Below are 22,971 nucleotides of genomic sequence, written 5' to 3' on the forward strand. Positions count from 1 at the left end.
TGGAGTGGACTGTGTGGGATTTTTTTGATCTGAGTGCTGGGAGATTGAATTCAGGTCCTTGTGATGGCACAGCAAGAAACACACACACACACACACAAAACCCTATTATACAGTGTTCTTAAGTAGGAGCATGCCAAAGTGTGGTTTTTGCCTCAAGGGCATCTGAATCTATATTTGGCTCTGCAGGAGTAATGTCCTGTTTGAGGTCTGTGTGTGTAAGGCATACAAGAGCAGACTTAGGAATTTTTCTCTTTGCTTTGTGTACTGACTGGTTTTGTGTGTCAACTTGACATAAGTTGGGAGTTATTTCAGAGAAAGGAGCCTCCCTTGAGGAAATGCCTCCATGAGATCCAGCTGTGGGGCATTGTCTCAATTGGTGATCAAGGGGGGAGGGCCCCTTGTGGGTGGTGCCATCCCTGGGCTGGTATTCTTGGGTGCTATAAGAGAGCAAGTTGAGCAAGCCAGGGAAAGCAAGCCAGTAATAAACATCCCTCCATGGCCTCTGCATCAGCTCCTGCCTCCTGACAGGAGGTCTTTGGGGATGAACAGCAGTATGGAAGTGTAAGCTGAATAAACCCTTTCCTCTCCAACTTGGTTCTTGATCATGATGCTTTGTGCAGTAATAGAAACCCTGACTAAGACACTTTGCTTCCCTTCCATAGTGCCAGGATTACAGGTGTGAGACCCACACCCTGGAAACTTTTATTTCTTCTGCTCCGCTGCTGTCTGACCTTCCCTGATACACTCTAACTAAAGGACAAGAAGCAAACAACAACAACAAGCAAACAACAACAAACACAAACCAGACAAAAGACCCCTGTTTCTTTGCTAGGGCTATTACTGCACAAGACCACAGACTGGTGATCTAAAACAGAAATGTACTTTCTACTTCTGGAACCCTAGCCCTAGAGGCCGGAAGTCCAACATCAAGGTGTTGGCAAGCGAGTTTCTTCTCAGGCTTTCCCGGCTGGCAGGTGGCTGGTTCCCGGCTGCGTCCTCATTTTCCACCTATCAATCTTTCTAGTCCTATCTTTAAACCCAGACCCTGCTCCAGGTTTCCAGTTAGGAGTTGAGCATGGGAGCTTGTGGGAGACTCAGTCAGGCCCGGAACAACCTTCTGCAGCCAGAGGCTAAGAGAGATTGAGCCCCTCATTAAGTTATAGCCCGGCCATTCACAGCTGTAAGTCTGCGGGTTTCGGCCTCGCCTCTGTACTGTGAGAAGGTGATGCTGTCCACAGCCCGAAGTCTTTAGAACTTCAGTTTTGTAGGTCGTGGTCTGTCTGTCTTTCCGCTGCCTGTCTCCTGTGTTTGCTGCATTCATGCCTTCCCACTTCAGCCTGCGTGGGCTCACAAAACCACACGGCTCAGTGGATGAAAACCAAGACCAGGGCTGGAGAGATGACCCCATGAGATGAGATGAGTTAAGAGCCTGTTCTGTTCTCGAAGAGGACTCAGGTTCAGTTCCTAGCAGCCGTGTTAAGCAGAGGGTTCACAGCCACCTATAACTGCTGCTCTTGCTCCAGAGAATCTAACCCCCTCTTCTGGCCTCTGATAATGCCTGTACTCATGTATACATGATTATATATAGACACATAATTATACAGACACATAATTTAAGACAAATCTAAAAAGAGAAAGACCGACATGGTTCTTCAGAAAAGCCAGAGTCCACTCTGCCTCCGGGGTTACAGCTCCACCCTGGCCAATGGAGACTCTCTTGTTGACTATTTGCTCTCATTCCTGTTCTAGATAGAATGTGTATTTACTGCTCTTTGACTTGGTCCGGTTTTGTTGAGACAGCATCTCACATAGCTAAGGCTATCCCTGCATTACCAGTGCTCCACTTCTAAAGTGTCAGTGTGACCAGCATGCAGCACAATACTCTGCACTTGCTTTTGATAAATAATTTCAGTGTGACGCATGGCTTTGTTGCCCTTCAGAAAGAATGGGGATGTGTCACAGACTTGCCTGAGCTTTTGGGACATCCACCTATAGCCATCGGTTTCCCAGAAGGCTTGCTGGGGATCAATATCTCAGAGGTGACATCTAGCTTAGCAGCCCAGGAGCTGTGAGGCGCACCACTGCAGCTGTGTGACATTCAGGGGACAATAGCGAGGGGCACTCACAGCGGCTCCCAGAGCTCCTTCCAGAACGTTCCTACCAGGTGTCTGAAACTTGCTTTGTAAAGACACAGAGAACAGGTGTTTTAGGGTGTGTGGCCCTGTGGTTTCCATGACAACTTTTTGATTGTTCCAGAGAGCAGCCATAAGGAACACAGAAACAACAGGTGTGGCAGCGTCAGTAGACTTCTTACGCACCAGGAAAGTGGAATGTTGCCAACTTGTACTGTGTTCAGAATTATTTTACTTTTGCTGTTTCCCCTCAGTTGTTTGAAAATATGGGACCGTGCTTCAGGCCGCAGAAAGCTGTGGGTGTAGCTGCACACCAGGCTCTAATGTTCCCTGTCTGCCCTAGACATCTCGTAAACACTGGCTGAGGGTAATGACACATTTACCCCGACTGACAACAGGTTTAAAAGGATCAGGCAGCACCCTATTATTACCTGTTCCCAGCCCATATTTAAAACCAGTAGTGATCAGGTAGTTTCTGCCCTGACTAACCCAAAGCCTGGTGTCAAAGCAACACCCCCAAACAATTGTTTCTTAGGCACTTTTTTCTTTTCTTTTTTTCTTTTTTTTTTTTTTTGTGACAAGAGTTCTACTCTGTAGCCAGTATGGGCTATGAACTCTCAGCAATCCTTCTGCCTCATTTTCTCTAGGACAGGGAATATAAGTGTGAGCCTGAGCCTGATTTTCCTGGCTTTAGATGAGTCTTTTTTTCGGGGGGGGGGGGGGGGGGGGTTCCGAAACAGGGTTTCTCTATATAGCTCTAGCTGTCCTGGAATTCACTCTGAAGACCAGTCTGGCCTCAAATTCAGAAATCCACCTGTCTCTGCCTCCCAAGTGCTAGGATTAAAGGTGTGCACCACCACTGCCAGTAGAAGAGTCTTAAAGCAGGAAAAGTCACTTTTATTTGCAGATAGACTCTGTCATGTGACCACACATTGAGAAGAAACAAAAGGTAGAGACAGCTCATAGGTCTTCTGAATCCTAACACGGCATTTACAAGACACCGTGCTGTGGCCCCGCCTGCAGGAGTGCGGGAGACAGCAAACTCACAGTGCGCTCATGGCTCACACTGCTCCTAAGAATGAGCGGCAGCTAAGCCTGGCTATCCGGGCCTTCCACCCAGCTACTCAAGAGGTTGAGACAACTTGATCTAGAGTTCAAAGCATGCCTATCCGGGCTACAGAAAAGGCCGGGGGCCTAGTGAGGGTCTATCTTTTAAAAAACAAAGATCTAAGGTCTTGGCGTGTGATTCCTAACAAGTAGCTAGTGTGAGGCCTGGAGTTTGAGATCCAACAGTGAACAAAGCAAAACATCAATGACAAAACAGTGAGGGAGGCACAGAGAGAGAGGGAGGGAAGGGAGAGAGAGAGGGAAGGGAGAGAGAGGGAGGGAAGGGAGAGAGAGGGAGGGAAGGGAGAGAGGGAGGGAAAGAAAGGGAGAGAGAGGGAGGGAAGGGAGAGAGAGGGAGGGAAGGGAGAGAGGCAGGGAAAGGGAGAGAAGGAAGGAGAGATGAGGGAAGGGAGAGAGGGAGGGAAAGAAAGGGAGAGAAGGAAGGAGAGAGGAGGGAAGGGAGAGAGGGAGGAAAAATGAAAGAGGGAGGGAGAGTCCAGCAGTGTGAGTGAGTTCCAGGACAGCCAGGGCTATACAGAGAAACTGTTTCAAAAAAACAAAAAATTAAAAATAAATAAATAGCCGGGCTGTGGTGGCGCATGCCTTTGATCCCAGCACTTGGGAGGCAGAGGCAGGCGGATTTCTGAGTTCAAAGCCAGCCTGGCCTACAGAGTGAGTTCCAGGACAGCCAGAGCTACACAGAGAAACCCTGTCTCCGGAAGAAAAAAAGATAGATAGATAGATAGATAGATAAATGGAAAGAGGGATGAAGGGAGAGAGAGGGAGGGAGAGAGGGAGGAAGAGAGGGGAAGGGATGGAGGGAGAGACAGAGGGTGGGAGGAACTAAGAATGAATAACATAGCTAAAAGTTTTACACAGCAACATATATTACTAGCATAATTATCTCTCGTTCCTCAAGAACCCAGATGTGATTTCCTTGTATCGAAGTTGCCCGGGTGCCGTGGTCTCTTTCCCTTGCATGCCCTCTTCCCTCGGAAAAGCCTGGCGCCAGCCCCCTTTCCTCAGTTCTCACATGACTTTGACATGCTTGTCCTGAAGTCTCACTGAATCAAGGTTGATGACATTCAGGGCTGCTCCTCCACATTCGTGGAGAAGGCAGACGGGGGAAGACCATGGCTCTGTTCTTTTCCCTCGTGTCCCAGAACAGGCCTCCTCAGAGGGACCCTCACAGAGTGGGCAGGAGAAGGTAGAAATGTTCGTTCGTATTGCCCAGAGGCTGCCATGCCACTTCTGTGAGCAGCAAATAAGCGGAGATGCCTCTCCTTGTTTGGTGTCTCAGCCAAGAGCCTTGCAGTGGGAAGAGGCAACCATCTTGTCTCCTCTGCCCAGGAAGATAGAAACAGATTCAACTGTTTGCTAAGGATAGCCAATAGGCTCCCCATCCAAGTACTAAGCAGGCTCCACCCTGCTTAGTTTCAGAGAATAGGCCCATCCAGAGCCCAGCTGCAGACCAGTGAGGAATTTTGCTCTCCTCAGGCCTCTTCTAAAAGGGCTGGGGACATTTCTCCCACTTCCTTCCATCGATGGAAGCTGGTGCCATGGGTGGCCAGCAGACACTGACAAAAGCCCTTGCTAGCCTACGCTACAACAATGGCAGCCAGCAGGGGTGTCTTCATGGGGTTTGCGATAGTTTGGGTTTAGTCAGGAGTGGGAAACAAGATCTTACTACCTAATATGCACTAGCCTCAAAAGCACAGCAATCCACCTGCCTCAATTTCCCCAGTGCCAAGGCCAGCAGAAACATATCTTTGTGAAATCTGCCTTTACTATTCCAGACAAGGCAGGAAAGGGCCGAACTAGCTGAAGATCCCATCAACTGGACTAAAAGAGTTTACTGTTAAAGCATGTGGCTCGTACCTGCCAGGGAGAGGGGTGAGTGCGGGCCATCTGAGGTCTTCTCTTGCAGCAGTTTCTTAGCAGCAAAACCCACCAGCTCCAATCTCAGCACTGTCTGCATCTGTGCCACAAAACCATTTTGGAAGCCATAGGTGCTATCAAATGTGTCCTATGATGGCATCAGTTCAAAACCGAGAGAGGAGGGACTTTGACTCACAGCACTCTGCTCAAACATCGGCTCACTAATCAGCTGGTTTTATACACGGAGAGTCTCCTCCTTTGTCTGACTTATCCCTAAGTGCCCCTTGCTCTCCTTTCTTAAATGAAGCCTTGTTCCAAAACCACAGTACAGACTTTCTTCCTTAGAACCACAATGCGATACGAATACCAATACGACGACACCCCCCTCCCCCGCTTGAATATTTCAGGAGTTGTAATGTTTCCTAATTATAGGGACTGAGATCACATCAGACAGACAAATATTTCCCCCAAGAAACTGTATCTGAACTAGCTTTTGACACATAGGATGCTATGATTATACAAGAACTTCAGTACTGCCTACAAATGCACCTAGGAAAAGCATGCACGTTCTCTCCTGGCTCTTATCCCTGCCCCGTCTCCCAGGCCCTCGCAGTAAGGGCAGTCTCCATTCTCAAACTGCTCAGACCAACACTGTAAGCCAGTTGTGAACTTTATGTAAACATTCATGTCTATGGTGGAGGAGGGATTTACACTCTGACACAAATAGAATCCAAAAGTACCTGACTGGTCTGGGAGATGTTGAGAGAAAGCCTGGCTGCGGGCGGCAGGGGAGGAGCAGACTTTCTTTGGAAAGTGAGCCAACAGGTTTGTCTTGTTTGGGCATCCATTTAACACAGTTTTAAAATACCACAACACAGCCTAGAACTCTTCCTGGGTTTATTACAAGTTCAGGAACTCACCCCAGATTCCTGAACAATAAGTTTACCTGATCTGGCTGGGTGTTGAGTGTTTACTCATTAGTGGGTGATTAATAAAATAATTTACTTGCTCAGAGCCCAAAGGAGGCTGTGAAGGGCCAGCCTGAGAGGCAGAGAGGAGGGTGAAGGAGGCTGGAGTAACTCAGGTGCAGCTGAGTCACTTGTAAAGGTGGGGCAGGGGCATAACACGCTGTTCCTGGCAAGAGCTCACAAGGCCCAGATTCCAGGGTGTCCCTGGGCACCGTGTGACCTTGTGCCTGCCAAAAGGGGCCATTTCAAAGATTGGATCTCATGCATAAGAAGAAGGGACAGTACTGAGGCCCTTTGAGAGTCCCTCTGGCTGTCCATGCACCCATTTATGTCCTTCCTAGCCTGCATGCATGGCTAGCCACCACTGACAAAACCTGGCCTTTCTTCCTCTAGTCTAACAGTGGTGCCAAGCCCCGGGGCATGAACGTGCAGCTGGATTTCTAAGCCTCCTGCAGACCACGGAGCCTCAGAGTAGAATAGAAGCTCAACACACCTGAAGTTGAAATAACTGCAGATTCAGGAAGCCCCACCGTATGATGCCCAGGCCAAGTGAAACTCCCCTTCTCCCACCCTCCCTCCTACTATGAAACCCCCATTGGCCGGTCTGCTTAGAGGTCACCTGAAGAGAGCAGAGTGATGTCACCACCGTCCCCAAAACTAATCCAAAGAAGCTGAAATAGGTCTACAGTAGGGAAGGGAGTCACAGTCATGAAGGTGACCCATCCAAGGGTCATTGCTAGGTTCCTTGGCCTGGGGTCTCAGGAATCAGGCCGGGAGTTTGTGATCCTCGCATCCCCCTGGCCTTGCTGCTCAGTCGCCAGTACAGAATGTCAGGGACCTAAACTCCCATCAGCTCAGGATCCTCACAAGTACAGAGCAGCGAATGAGACCTGCAGCCTCAAGGTCCAGGGTGTTTCGGACCACTCTCAAAGAGTAACAGCTGCCAACACCCATATCTTGCTCCGAGGTCACCTCGCTGGCTGCCGCCACTGCGTGCCACCACCGCAGGATGCGCCCAGGGGAGGCCTGGGACGCCGGGGTTCTGGGTAAGGGGGCAGCAGAGGCCCTACCTGTGGTGGAGAGCACCGTGCTGGCGAAGAAGAGCGCCGAGGTGAAGTCCCAATTCCAATTCCCAGAGGCGTTGCTGAGCACCGACACTCCATAATTGCTGGCCTCCAGCACGCGGCCCAGGAACTGCTCCAGCTGCGGCTCCGACAGGCACTCGTGCTCCTCCAGGAAGCGCCGCTTCAGCTTGCGCAGCTCCTGGCGCAGCAGGTCCTCGTAAGGCAGCTCCACGGATGAGAAGACCACGGCGCCAAACACCAGGTAGAGCAGGTAGCCCAGCACCAGGAAGCCGAAGCACCAGGCCGAGCGGTGCCGCTCCACCAGGCGCACGCACGAGCTGCCGGCCAGGGACTGCAGCATCTTCCCGGCGCCCGCGCTCCGCGCCACCCGCCGCCGCTCCCTTTCCTGGTTCCGTGCAAATACAAGAGGCCAGATGATGTGGCGGTGACGTGGTTGCCGGCTCAGGTAGCGGAGTTGGTCGGGCGGAGCGCTCTCACCCACTTGGCGGGAGCTGCTGGCTGCCCGCGCCCCCTACCTGGCTTCGGAAACCGGAAAGTGCAAGTTTGGTGGCGCCAGACCCTGGCCAGGCCACCCTGAGGCTGCCTGGCTTCCCTTCTCCAAAGCAGTCAGCAGGCCTCAGCTGTGTGTGTGTGTGTGTGTGTGTGTGTGTGTGTGTGTCCCAAGCCCCTAGCCTAGTCACTTTTGTCCCCCGGGCATTCCTCCTGGTTAAAGCTGCTATTGCTAAATACCAAGGACACAGATAGATCCTGTCTTCCTCTGTCTTGTTGGCTGGACAGCTGAGCCACTTGCTGCCCAGACAATTGAAATTACAGTGAACCTCACTCTAAAAAGCAACTTGAAATCTCTCCCAACCTCCACCTGGGACATAAAGGAGAGGGTAAAGGAGAGGTCTGATACTTTACAACACAGCCTCTGGATTTTACCTTAAACAATACCCCAAACTTCAGGGATTTCGAGTTCAGGAGACAGAAATGGAAATGTGCACTAGGGCACTGAGGAATTGACGGTGGATGGGGTTGTATGCTGTGAAGAGACGCCATGACCACAGTCATTCTCATAAAGGAAAACATTTACCTGGGTCTGACTTACATATCTAGAGGCTTAGTCCATTAGTGTAGTGACTGGGAACATGGTGGCACACAGGCAGACACGGTGCTGGAGAAGAAGCCATGTGTTCTATATCTGGATTGGCAGGCAGCAGGGAGGGGGGGAGAGGAGGAAGAGGAGGAGGAGGAGGAAAGGAGAAACTGGGCCAGCTTGAGCATTTAAAACCTCAAAAGCTTAACCCCCAGTGACACACTTCCTCCAAGAAGGCTATAACTCCCTAATAGTGCCACTCCCTATGAGCCTGTGAGGGCCATTTTCATTCAAACCAGCACACCCACACACGAAAGTGTACTTATGTCATTATATGCACATGGAGTTAAGAACCAGGGACATTCTGAAGGCTCCTGAATGGGAGAATGGGACCGGGAAAGATGGCTTAGTGGCAAAGTGCTTGGATACCCAGACTTCTGCTCAGATCCTCAGAACCCACATAAAAAACATACAAACAAATGCTGTAGGGAACAGAAACAGTGGGGTCCCTGGGGATTGCTGGCCAGCTAGCTTTGGTAGCTCAGGTTCATGGAGAGGGTTGATGGAAACACCTGACGATGACCTTTGACCTCCACCGGTACAGATATGCAGGCACACATATATACATGCAAATAGGATATGGCTAAGAAGGCTATTGTGCCTCAATTGTATAAGTGATGGAAAAAACTTTAATATTATCATTATTATTATTATATAATTATCATTATTATCAATGTCTCCACTAAGCTCTATGGATGGAACTCCACTTGTCAGGACTGTGGTTTGCCCCTGGACTGCCGAGCCACTCCCCAGCCAGGATGACGTCTGATCTTTCAAGATGAATTTGAAGACCATGGAGGCATAAGCACAGCTGTCTGGAATCCCAAATATTCGAAACGCGTACACTGTACTCTATAACAGAACTATGTCTGCAAAACACAAAAAGACTGAGATGTAGAAGCAGCACTGCCTCCGGCAGCCATCTGTGGGAAAGTGGAGGAAAGTGGTAGCTTCAATGTCTTGCATTTTAAAAGTACTCCTCATCTGTGGTAGAAGATATCAGTAAGAAAAAGCACTAAAGTAAAACCAAATTGATCTAAATACTTAGAAAATTCCATCATCTGCCTACTGAACAGACGTTCTTAGAAATCATATATTCATAGAGAGTATGCAACAGATTTACTGGGTTTATTTTTAATTTTAGTGAATAATCTCACCTCCTGCCTTCCTCAGAGATCCCTCCACATCACTTTTTGTGTTTCAAAGTCTCCCCTTTGATCATCCATTTTCTTGCCTTTTTTCCTCTCTCCCAAGGACAAACACATCTTATTATCTAGGGGAAGCAATAATAGACCACCTTGCATTTTTGCTTTCTGGGACACAGAGCCAGCTTTCAGCACTCTAAGAACCTGAGTCCCCTTGGCTGTCCTTTTGTCCTCACGCACTGTCCTGTGAGCTGCTAAGCTATGCTCACCTGCCCTGTTTCTGGTCCTCTTTGTCCTTGCGGTTGCCAGTTCCTGGAGGATACCATCAGAGTCCTCTGGCCCTCACCGTGCTACCTTCCCCTCTGTTCCCTGCTGCTGCTTCTTCAAGATCCCTCCTCCACATGCAGGGCCTGGGTTACCTGGTTCCCACTAGTGCCTCTGGTGTATGGAATGGTGCTTCTTCCTTCTCTGAAGCCCACGACTCTCCCAGTGTCTTGGAAGCTGAGATGCTAGTGAAACTTCATGTCCAGGTACAGTGGCTTCCTCATGCACACAAATACACATGCAGCAGGTAGGGACCAGGTAGCGAGGTGTTTGCAGATTCTCAGACTTCCTTTTATTAAAAGGCAGAGCTGGGTCTGAGTCTGGGTTAGCTGAGACTGTCCCAACCAGCAGACTAATTCATTAAAAGACACTGGGTGACTTCTAAGGGTGGGACATAAAAACTGTAGCTGCTGACCTTGACCTTGACTCGTCCTGCCGGGGAACCCTGAACCGAGGTTGGAAGGCCACGTGTATGTCAGATGGTAGTTCATTTGAGTCCAACCTCCTGACCATCAGTGAGACTGCAAAATAGGACTGTAGTTTATCCCTAATCCTCCAGACCCAGCATCCACGGACTAGTATCTGCATGCATCCCCTGGACCACATAAATCTCTCATCTGAGCTCTGCCTGAGTCATGAGAGGTTCTTGTCTTAAACCATCGAATCTTGTATTAACTTGTTACACTCTAATAAACACCTAGAACAGGGAGCACCATGCTTTTAAAGGGTGGTCCATGCTTGTAACCCAGTGTTTCATAGGTGGAGACAGGCAAACCCATGACACGTACTGGTCAGCCAACTTAGCCTACTTGATGTGAGTTCCAGCCCAGTGAGAGACCCTGCCTCAAAAGACAAGGTGATGGGCACCTAAGAAAAGACACCTGAGGTTGTTCTGTTTGTCCTCCAGAATATGTGCACATGAGCATGCACAGACAAGTGCACATGTACGTGTGTACACACGTATGACCGCTCATGCACACACAGCAGTTTTCAAAGAGGATCTCTCTTCTCTTTCCCGTTCCTTACTGGTTGCTCATTATCATCACTGTGACACGTGCTCAAGAGAAACAACTTAGGTGTTTCTTTGTCCCGTGATCTCCGTTTTCAAGCCCTGTTTCTTGTTTATTCCTTTTAAGCCTCCCTCAGGCAGCAGCCATCAGCAGTCTGGGATTGTGACCCTTGAGGACAGGAGGCAACAGTGCTTCCAGCCCCACTGAGCAGAGCTTTGTTCAATGGCATGCATATGTGGGGGAGAGAGAAGAGTTTGGGGGAGCTGCTTTTATCCTTCCAGCCTGTGGGCTCTAGAGATTCAACTAGGTCATCAGGCTTGGCAGCAAGAGCCTTTACCCACAGAACCATCTCACCTGTCCAAAAGGACATCTTTAAAAAGATGTTTTGGAACAGTGAAGTTGAGAGATTTGGTTATTCTAGGAAAGCTGAATATTATCCTTCAGACTAAAGACCATTGTACCAATTGCTGGGATCAGCAGAAAGAAACCGACCACACACACACACACACACACACACACACACACACACGTCATGTAAGTCAGTCAATGCAAGAGAATGCATTTTCTTCCCCTTGTAACTTACTTAGAAAACCACAAGTGTAAGATGAAGATAATCACACTGTGAGGAGCTTGCGGTGCCTCTGGAAGCAGCTCGGATCCTTACACTGGGAAGCAAGAAGTGCAAATTAAAAAATAGGAGATGTGTGCGGTAGGCACAAGAAGGGGGGAGGTGGAGGGGAGGTACGGAACATCTGGCGTTAAGTGTAAGTGCTTGGTGCAGCAAATTCAAGGTTTGCCATGTAACCCAGACCAGCCTTGAACTCGGGTTCCCTTTGGCTCCATCTCTCCAGCGCTGAAACTCTATGCACGCAGCAGCATCCCTGGAGGACAGAATGATTAATGTAGAATCCAGAGCAGATAAACAATTGCTGTGATTCAATACAGAAGTCAACTCAGGCAGTGAAAACTGGGCAAGTAGGTTAAATAAATACTTAAACACCCAGTGGGGACTGTGGAAGATGGTTAACATAAATCCCATAAAGACATACCACCCACACCACTGGGGTGATTAAAATAAATATTAGCAAGAAAGTAAGGAAAAGCTTTGGAGACACCTGAAGAGATATTGAAATTAATTTGGAAATGCCCCAGATGCCACAAAACAAAAAACAAGGTCATTACGTCATAACTGATAAGGCCCGGGGAACTTCCTGGTTTTATCTCAGTGGGAGTGGTGGATGCACACCTGCAAATGTTTACAAAATTGCTGCTTGTACCCTTAATCTACATGAATGCCACTGCACACAAAGTATCTCTTTAAAGTGAGGAAAAGATTTCAGTGCCAGAAAAAAAAAAGGCTATAATCACCCTGTTTAAAATGTAAATGAGTCCCTCTACCCTACTAGAGAGACTAGCTTGTCCAAGTTCATTGCTGCTCCCTCCCTCCCCTCACAGTAGCCAGGAAGTGGCGATGTCCATCACCTGACTAGTGGATAATGTAAATGTGGTGCATCTACACAATGGGGTTTTATACAGCTGTGAACTGAAATTAAATGATAGTGTTTGAAGGTAAATGGATGGAACTGGAAACACATTGTGCTCAATGAGGCAAAGACCCAAGAAGACAATGCTGTCTGCTCTCTTTTAACGAGCAGTTCCCGTTGTCAAAATGTACACTTTTCATCCCACCCCTCACCCCCCTTGTGTTGTCTTTGCACTTTCTTGATCTTGATATCTGGGAAGGATATTGCCTGCTCCCATTGCAAATGAGACCTCTGCTTAACTCCCCCACCCAGCAGAGGAGCTCTGTGTTCCCACTTGAGACCTCTGCTACTCAGCTATCCTGACAGCATCCACTCCTCTGCCTGCAGGCCTGAGGTCAGAGCTTAGGGTTACACAGGCCCCAGATGCTCCAATGCTCAATGGTCCATTGCACTGAGATTTCTCCTGTCAAAGAAAGAGATCATTGGTGAATGGTGCCCAGTCTTTAAATGTAGGGGTGGTTAGGATTACAGAGTAAAATCTGTGTACTTGTGGGAAATAAAGACATAATTGCCAGATGCTGGAAAGAACCCAGGTATCCCTCAACAGAAGAGTGGATACAAAAAATGTGGTATATCTACACAATGGAGTACTATTCAGCCATTAGAAACAATGAATTCATGAAATTCTTAGGCAAATGGATGGAGCTAGAGAACATCATACTAAGTGAGGTAACCCAGACTCAAAAGGTGAATCATGGTATGCACTCACTAATAAGTGGTTATTAACCTAGAAAACTGGAATACCCAAAACATAATCCACACATCAAATGAGATACAAGAAGAAAGCAGGAGTGGTCCCTGGTTCTGGAAAGACTCAGTGAAACAGTATTTGGCAAAACCAGAACGGGGAACTGGGAAGGGGTGGGAGGGAGGACAGGGGAAGAGAAGGGGGCTTACGGGACTTTCGGGGAGGGGGGGGGCTAGAAAAGGGGAAATCATTTGAAATGTAAATAAATTATATCGAAAAAAAATTTTAAAAAATTATAGATGTATGTGTGTTTAACTTGGGGTGCATTTAACTTTGGGTCCCTATCTATAGAGAGTAGCAAACTGAAAAGGGACCATAGGCAGTTTCTGAAAGAAAGACCTTAAGGGCAAGGGGACAGTAGAGCACAGTGGTCTGAAGGTGGCAAGGCCAGCAGGGAGGGGGAGAGCATAATGGGAGGATAGAGCAGGGGAGCGGTAACTAACACCACAAATACTCAGAAAATCCATATGGAAACCTTCTCTGCTGTTCCCTTTAGCTATGGAATCTTCTGTTCACTCGAAAAGCCTTTCTCTGTTTTCAGAAGGGTCAGACAGGCTCATCATCTCCTTTCTTTTGGGAACAAATCTCTGCCTGGAATGAATATTTTTTCCATCTCTGCACATCTTCAGTCCTATGCCTGCCTCCTCCAGGAGAGCTTCCCTAATGACTGCCGCTTCTAACCTTGAACTCGCAGAGGGTCCATGGAAGGCGGCTTGTGTGGCACCGTGTATCTTGCCTTGTAAGATGAAATTTGTCTGTCGGTATCTTCTCCTTCGCTGCAGAGGTCTCATGAGCATCTCACTAAAAGGCCAGGGACTTAGTTCAGCGGAAGAGTGCTTCCTCAGCACATCCAACACCCAGGGTTCAAGCCTCAGCACCGAAAACAAAAAGACCAGGAGAAGAACGTAGATGGCATTCCGTAAACGCAAAAGAGCACAATATCCATCCCACAGAAACAGAAATCCGGACTGGGAAGAGTTGATGGATCAAAAGAAAACAGAAGATTCAACTAACTGATTCTTCCTCAAGTAGAGGGCTGTTGGCCCCAGGACACTGGAGTGAGGGACAAGGGGGAAGGGACTTGTACTCACAGCGCACAGTAGTTACTTTTCTGTTTCCAAGACAGAAACAGAATTTGTTTTTCTTTGGCCAAATATATGACACAATCAGCTTAAAGGAAGAAATGTTTGCTTGGTTCAGTATTTGAGAAGTTTCAATCGGTAACCCTTTCCCTCCACTGATGCGGGGCGCATGCTGCGGTGGGGGATGAGAACATATGACAGAGACAGCTTATATCATAGCAGATGGGAAACAGAGAGGAAGGGACTGGAAACCAGGTGGGCCCTTCACAGGTGCACCCCCAGTGAGTACTCTCCATTTAAGCTCTACTTCCTAAAGTTTCCAGAGTGTTCCAAATAAAAGCAGCTCTTGCCAGGCGGTGGTGGCACACACCTGTAATCCCAGCACTCTGGGAGGCAGAGGCAGGTGGATTTCTGAGTTCAAGGCCAGCCTGGTCTACAGAGTGAGTTCCAGGACAGCCAGGGCTATACAGAGAAACCCTTTCTCGAAAAAACAAATCCAAAAAACCAACCAACCAACCAACAAACAAACAAACAAAGCAGCTCTTTGTCAGCTATGGCCATGCCAGTCTGTTCTTTGTTCTTCCTCCTTCTTACTTAAATGATAATTCCCTAAATAGTCCCAGTTCTTGAACTGAAATGTGTAAATTCTCCTCCTCCTCATCTACCCTCATAACGGAAGCCACCAGAGATGTTTTTAATCTCCTGATATTCTTCAGCTCCCTGGTTACCCGTGGCAACAACTACCCTCAGGTCAAAAAAGGAAACATTTCAACTATTTTCCTGTGCTCTCTTTCCTTCCCCATAACCACAGCAGCCTGTAAGCAGATGGTTGGCTCTGACCCTTACACCAGAGACCCCTCTGCAGGTCTCTCAGTGCCTGCACTGTCCCAAAGTCACTGGCTTGCTTGCTGGTCTCCTTCTCACCAACCTGACCCTGGAGACAATGTATTCATTACACAAGCTGGTGGGAAACATTTCTGGATGATGGGGAGGTAGAAGATAGTGTAGAAGACAGAGACTGTGGCAGAGAAAGAAGGTGTGTGTGTCAAGAGCAGAAATCCTCAGCGCTTGGAAAGCCCTGGAGAAGATGAGTCCCCTGAGGAGGATGTCTAATCACAGATCACCTAACACTTCTCTGTCTTTGAGCCTTGTCTTTACATATTCCTGGCACACACATACACACACACACACACACACACACACACACACACCACTACCACCACCACCAGCATCACTACTACCACTATGCTAGACTGTCAGTATTGCCTGACAGGGTAGGGGTAGGAGGATTTTGCTTCTAGATAAGCCACGAGCTTCAATTCAGAGACTTCTTTTCTTTTGCAGACATTTTTTTTTTGCAAGTTTCCTTTACTTAGTTCATTTTTATTTGGTGCTTTGAAGTCTGTAGATCATTTCCAAAGGGGGAAAAATTCATTAAGCAAATTCCTCCAACTAATACCATGACAATAACTGCGTAAGTAGGCCAGACATTGTTACCCGATTTCCACAGCTGAATGAACCTGGAGACCTTGGGAAATGCCCTGTCCAGAGCACCCTGGGTGAGTGCTCCCAGCCAGTACCTGTCCTCCAGAATTGCAGCAACACAGGGCACACTGACGAGCCTGCTGGAAGTGCAGCTTCCCAGACAATGGCCATGCACTTGGCATTAGCTTAAGAAAGGAATCCTAAGGACTGGGAAAGAACAGCTCTCTTGCCTTGGCTTTGTCCTCTTTCAAGGACGCTTGCTTCACTGAGAAACACATTCGACCTTCTCTGAGAACCATGTGGGCACAGAGGAACATTTAGGAAGACAGAGAAGAGGAACAATGCTTCAAAGTGGTGGCTGCATTGAAGCAATAAGCTGGGGGTTTGGGGACAGAGGTTGCTGTTTGCCTGGAACAACAGCAGAAGCTAAAAGAAAACATGCATTGATGGGTCTTGGCCAAAACTTGTACACGTTAACCATCAGAGTTGTTAGATAACACACCTTCCTATGAGAGCAGCCAGACCTTGAGCTTGGCACTTTCATATGAGGGGCCAAGGAAAGAGAGGCTTCTGAACCCTCTAAGACCTCAAGCGCAAACCTTTCAATGATCCTAAGCAAAACAGACACAAGAGCAACAGACAAGGAAGGCATTGTAAACCCATACCATCATCTTCAGCTCCTGAACCTTTTCGTATTTTAGCATTTTGCACTACTAATCATATAAAATTCTATTTGCAGAAGAGCAGTAGCCATCCCTTTACCCTCTCTCATCTTGACAGTCCCCCCTCACCCCCTTCTGCTCCTCTCTAATTATAAAATGTGTGCTATGTTGTTCCCAAGGTAGGCTGAAACTGAGGACCCCCCTAAGACATTGGTTCCCAAATCACATTGACTGTGTGTTGTAAGCAGGAGATGGGGGGGATTCTCTGTCCTGAAACCACCCCTCTTTCCTTACAAGTGTAGAGAGAAAACGGGTGTGCCCTGGACACTGCGCATTTGCCTGCAGAGGAGATGGCTTCGCTTCTCTGGGGCTGCAAATCAGAAAGGGTTCATATAAAAAAGCAGATATTGGCTTCCTGCAGCTCGCCATTGAGATGGTCGCCAATTCTGTTGGTTCTCTTTTATGACAAAATCTCTTTTCCCCAAACTATATTTCCAGCTCACCAGATTCTGAATTTTTAAAGCAACCAGGAACAGAAGTGAGATAAAAAATGTGTTGTGGTTTTTGTTTGGTCAGTTTTTCTTGTTTGAATTTTTTTTTTTTTTAAAAAAGGGAATTATTTCCTGGATTTGAATATGTTTCTGTGATCTTAAACTTACAATTGGAAAAGCATCTGTGGGGATGGAAAGACAGACATAAGGCAGGGTATTGCACATTGAGATGTTGTTATTTCTTAGGATGTGGGTGGTGCCACATACCTCAGCTTTCTTCCTAGCCTTAGAACTAAACATAAGTAACTTATACTATAGCTAGAAAAGCAAAATTCCAGGAAGGCAGGGATACATACAGTAACCATGGTAACCCAGCACTGAGCATATGGGAAATCTTGAACCATCATACCCCACCTCAACCCCATACCCATGTGAATGAAGATGGTACTTAGCCCTATCTAGGAAGAAGTGCAGAAAACCACTGTGAGGTGAGACCAACCCTTTGATTTAAAAGAAAAAAAAGTGTTGTGGGTTCTGGGCTTGTCTAGCGGTTCACTTAATGAGGGCTCCATTAAACCTCATCAGTGTCCTCTCTCAATTAATCATGGCAGCTTTACTCTGTAAGCTTGACCCAGCTAAAAATTAATTTTAAGAAAGGAAGTACATTTTTTAATAAAAGAAGCTAGACTCTTTATAGAAAATTAAAAGATATTCTGTGATACTGTAGCATTCATTCATTTGAAGGGATTTCTAGCCTTCTGTTTTCTTTCTCTGGTGTATTCAAATCCATCTCAAGGGGCAAGATAGAGTAAATTCTGAATATGTAGTGCTGGGTGCCTGGTGCTGGCCCAGTAAATGTGTGTTGAAGAATGGACACCTTTCCCAACAAGCTAGACTGTCTCCAAACAAGCCATGAAGACCTCCTTTTGTTGTTGGCATTCTCACATGAGCCTGTCTATGTGTGTCTGTGTGTCTGTGTCTGTGTGTGCCTAAGTGCCTGTGTGTGTGTGTATGTGTGCATACATTTGTTCATGCCTGTGCATAAGGGTGCACACACATATATGCAAGGGCTTGTGTATATGTGTTTATGTATACATGTACAAATGGAAGGCAGATGTCAACATAGGATGTTATTCCTCAGGAGCTATCTACATTGGGTTGTTTGTTTGTTTGTGTTTTTTTTGGTTGTTGTTGTTGTTTTCTGTTTTTTTGAGACAGGATCTCTTATAAGACCTGGGACTCTCAGGCTAGGCTAGCCAGTGAGTTCTGGGGATCTGCCTATCACTACGTGACTTCCTCAGTACTGAGATTACAAGCACACACTTGACTTTGTCCACACATCAGCCATGAGAAACAAATTCAGACTCTTGTGTTTGCAAGGCAAAGCTTGACTGAGCTATCTTCCCAGCACCTAGATTTTGAAATCACTGCTCTAAATAATAAATTAAGATAACTATTACCAAACATTAGAAAAATCTCATGCTGACTTAAACAGCCTTTATTCATTATTCATTAGCTGAGATGGCACTCGGGGACAGTTACTGAAGCCTGGGACCAGTGAATTCAGGTGACAGTATTGCATATCTGATTTAGTCTCATAGCTGTTCCCCTCTAGTGGCTTAATAGGTACAGTTTGCTTTAGTCAATTATCTTCTGTCAGTTTCAGGAAAAAAAAATAAGCGTTAAGCCCTTAAACATATCTAAAACTACGAAAAACAGCTCGTTTCTAGGGTCGGCACACAGATTCTACTGATTTTTTGAAAGCTGAACGGTGTTGTCTTTGACAGTTATCACACTGCTTTGTGGACTTTGTGGAGCCCTGGCTGATGGCAGACAAAGCTTCAAGTCATCGCTAGCCAGGAACCGTGTGAAAAGTCCTCTGCATTCTCTGTCATGCATGGACAGGAACTGTGCCGGGAGACAAGTATGGCTTCTTAGGACTTGCAAGCCCTCAAGTCCACCTGTAACTTCTGGACCCACGCTAAGGGCAGGCATTGTGCTTCAGACAAGTGTTCTCTGTAAGTCCCTGTACTGAAGGTTCAGGCTCCTTCTCTCACACCCAGGGACTTTGATGCTACTGGGAGGTTGCTCAACCTTTAGAAAGTGGGAAGAAGCTGTGATATTTGGGCTGTGACTCCAGTGTTCTCCTGTCTGTCTACTTCCTGGTTTCTATGAGGTGAGCAGCCTTCTCTGCTTCTCAGGACCACCAGGGTGCAAAGGTAAACATAGACTCAAGGTAGCCCAGGCAGCCCATGCTGAACTCAACACCCTCAAACTGAGTCTCAAAGAAAAAAAACCAAACCAAGCCAAAAAACTCTTTCTTTCTTTCTTCCTCTCCCCCTGCCCCCACTCTCTCTTTCTTAAAAGCATATCCACCTCAGGTGTTTGCTACAGTAATAGAGAGCTGTCTAACACAGCAGGGCTTGGATCCTTGGCAAAAGCTAAATTTATTTGAAGTTGGGCATTGGTCTCTGGGGGCAAGACATTCAGAATTTCAGGAAATAGACTTCCTTTATAAACACACATACATCATCCAGAGGGCCCAATCAACCCACACTGAGAGAATAGGACAAATGATTAAGGCAGGGAACACTGACAGCAGATTACACAGGCAGAGGCTGCTCTGGTCATAGCTCCCATTCCACATCTTCTTGTGGCTCCATCTCTGACTTCCTTTAAAAGATGTGTGAGTACTTCCCTCAAGTGGACTTGAAGTAGGTATAATATGTAGAATTAAGAAATGAAGCCCCCTTCACAGCTCTTGGCTAAAACCCTTATGTTGTTCATTCTTTTAGATTCCCTTAACATGGTATGGTGGTTTGAATATGTTTGGCCCAGGGAGTAGCACTATTAGGAAGTGTGGCCTTGTTAGAGTGGGTGTGGCCTTATTGGAGTAGGTATGGTCTTGTTGGAGTAGATGTGGCTTTGTTGGAGTAGGTGTGGCCTTGTTGGGATAGATGTAGCCTTGCTGGAGTGGGTGTGGCCTTGTTGGAGTAGATGTAGCTTTGTTGGAGTAGGTGTGTTACTATGGGTATGGGCTTTAAGACTCTCATCCTAGCTGCCTGGAAGCCAGTCTTCTAGCAGCCTTCAGATGAAGCTGTAGAACTCTCAGCTCCTCCTGCACTATGCCTGCCTGGATGCTGACATGCTTCTGCCTTGAAGATAATGGACTGAACCTCTGATCCTGTAAGCCAGCCCCAATAAAATGTTGTCCTTATAAGAGTTGCCTTGGTCACAGCAGTAAAACCCTCACTGGTCTGAGGTGATGCCTTGAAATCAAACACTTCAGGGTTGGGTTCTTCTTGTTTTGTTTTTTCACTGAAATAGGTGTATAGCCACCTATTGATTGAGGATTTTAAGTGATCTCAGCCCACCTCAGAAAAGATTTGCTGAGAGAGGGCTGACAAAGCCAGGGAGATGGGATTCTGCTGCCAAATGCATTGTGGGAAATTCTTTTACTTTTCAGGTCTTCTGGACTTTGGACCTGCAGGTCCCTAGGTGCTTAGATTCTTTCATTATCCCCCATGAGCTCAGCTATACACTGCCCCTTCCTAATCCCTAGCTGTATCTCCTAAATTCATCGGAGCTGTGAGTTGGGAGTAGACACCATTCTCTCCCATATGAACACATAGTAGTTTCTTCTTTTTTTAATTGGATATTTTATTTTCATCTCAAATGTTATCCCTTTTCCTGATTCTCCCCTCCCCCCGCCAGAAATCCTCTATCTCATTTCCCCTCCTCCTGCTTCTATGAGAGTGTGCCCCCATCCACCCACCCACTCCCACCTCCCCGCCCTCACATTCCCCTACACTGGGGCATCGAGCCTTCATGGAACCAAGGGCCTCTTCTCCCATTGATGCCCAATAAGGCCATCCTCTGCTACATAAATGTCTGGAGCCATGGGTCCCTCCATGTGTACTCCCTGGTTGGTGGTTTAGACCCCGGGGAGCTCTGGTTGGTTGATATTGTTGTTCTTCCTATGGGGTTGCAAACCCCTTCAACTCCTTCAGTCCTCCCTCTAACTCCTCCACTGAGAGCCCTGTGAGCAGTTCAATGGTTGGCTGCGAGTGTCTGCCTCTATATATGTCAGGCTCTGGCAGAGCCTCTCAGGAGACAGCCATATCGGGATCCATCCCACATATAGTCACCAAATGCAGATACTATTGTGGATTTCAAGAAGTGCATCCTAACAGGAGCCTGATATAGTGTTGTTGTTTGTGTTTTTAAAAAAACAAAACAAAACACCCAATTGCTTCTCAGAGGTCAAGCACAAGGCTCTCTTGTGTTGCAGGAGATTTGGTGCTGAGGATGCCGGGAAAGAAAATGCCCCAGTTCACAGCTAGGGGAGAGAAGACTCCCTCACCGCAGTAGACCCTGCAGTTAGCCATCAGCAAGCTTAGGGAAGATGAACTGGAAGAGGTGTTGATAATTTGAATGAACAGATAGATTAAGCCAGTGTCCAGTTGCTAAAAAGTGTCTTCTAGAGACTGATAACTATGACTACGTTGCTCTGAAGTGAGGGACCTGAGTTCTGATTGATGAACTTTTAAGTGCAGCTTCATCTTCAGGAAGGAAGCCGGTCCCCATCTCTCTTCCCTGCCTGCTGGGAGGCAGATGGTGAACTATGAAGGAGACACAGCTGGGGTCCCGGCCCTGGGAAGACAGGCTGCCACAGCTAGAATGTCTATTTCTGACTTCATCTGTATAAAAGGAGAATATTTCCTATCCTGGCTAAAACATGAATATTTTGCACTGCCTTGGGCAGCTAACTCTGTTCCTAACCCATGTGGGGTTACTGGCATTGATGGGGAGCAGTGATAAAAAGGATGTTTGATCTTTGATCTTTTACAAACACTATTAATTGGAAATTTTTCAAAAAAGATAGATTTTTAAATATTTAGTTATATTTATTTAGTGTGTGTGTGTATGTGTGTGTGTGAGAGAGAGAGAAACAGAGAGACAATGACAGAGACAGAGAGACAGAAACAGAGAGAGATACAGAGACAGAGACAGAGAGAGGTACATGTCAGAGGACAACTTGCAGGATTCGGTTCTCCCCTTCTGCCATGTAGGATAAGGGGCTGGGACTTAGGTCCTCGCGTGCAGTACATGCCTGCACTCACTGAGCCATCTCTCCGGGCCATATATAGACTTTTAAGTCATACAAACATAAGTCCAATGTGCTTGGAAAGCCATGTGTACACTTCTCTGGGTTATGGGAGTCCTGGATGAGAAAACCTGGAACATAAAGTAAACTCAGTTTTTTTTTTTTTTTTTAATTCACTTCTGCTCTCTTGGTATCTAGGAGGAAATTCAGACAATCGATACAAAAAGACAATTAGCCGCTTGCCATCTGCGGAAACCCACATCATCATTGACCCTTGTTAACAACATTACATTTGTGTCTGAATTAGTTTCTCAGTGGTGGTTTTCATTTTTTTCTTTTTTTTTGGGGGGGGGGGCGGGGGTTCGAGACAGGGTTTCTCTGTGTAGTCCTGGCTATCCTGGAACTCACTCTGTAGACCAGGCTGGCCTGGAACTCAGAAATCCGCCTGCCTCTGGCTCCCAAGTGCTGGAATTACAGGTGTGCACCACCACGCCCGGCGGTTTTCATTTTAATGTATCTTTTATACATGTGTGAAATTATAAATCTACTGAAGAAGAAAAGCATTCATTGAGCTGTATCAATATGGACATCTTTTTTAAAAAAAAAAAAAAAAAAGCCTTGTTCTTTTGCTCTGCGGAAGTCCAACAAATAATTTTTAGCAGGTTAAGAGCACGAGGAAACAAAACCTTCATACATGAGTGACCACTTAGGAATGGTGCCAAGAAATAGAAGGAGAAACACTTCAGCATGTGGGTAAATGGAATGGAGTAGAGCCCTCCCTTTATATGTGCAAGAGCGCGTCATGCTGCCTGTGCCCTGAACTGCTCTCTGTCTGCCCTCCCTGCCCTTGGAGGTTGGAGGTGGCATGGAGTCAAGACACAGACTCTGGGAGCAGGTTAGACTTGCCAGAGCAAGCTCATCCGACACTGCGGCAAGCTCCTTACCCTCCACCTGCGCCCCATTGGTTCCAAGAAAGCATCTCTTCTAAACAGCAGTTCCTGATTGGCTGGCATTGTCTACGTCAGCAATCCTTGGTCTTCCAGGCAGTCTTCAATTGGATCCTCT

The 22,971-nt window shown here is 47.1% G+C and overlaps 1 protein-coding gene across 1 annotated transcript in view; it reads right to left on the reverse strand.

Moving 5' to 3' along the window:
* Kcnk1 (potassium two pore domain channel subfamily K member 1) overlaps positions 1-7,786 on the reverse strand; it is a 37,877-nt gene extending 30,091 nt beyond the window's left edge. Inside the window, exon 1 of the mRNA XM_052167105.1 lies at positions 7,156-7,786. Within this exon, the coding sequence (XP_052023065.1) occupies positions 7,156-7,510 (355 nt within the window). The 5' untranslated portion in view covers positions 7,511-7,786. The remainder of the gene's footprint in view (positions 1-7,155) is intronic.
* Between the last annotated feature and the right edge of the window lie 15,185 nt (positions 7,787-22,971).

This window comes from Apodemus sylvaticus, chromosome 21 (assembly GCF_947179515.1).
Source record: "Apodemus sylvaticus chromosome 21, mApoSyl1.1, whole genome shotgun sequence".
Taxonomy (NCBI): domain Eukaryota; kingdom Metazoa; phylum Chordata; class Mammalia; order Rodentia; family Muridae; genus Apodemus; species Apodemus sylvaticus.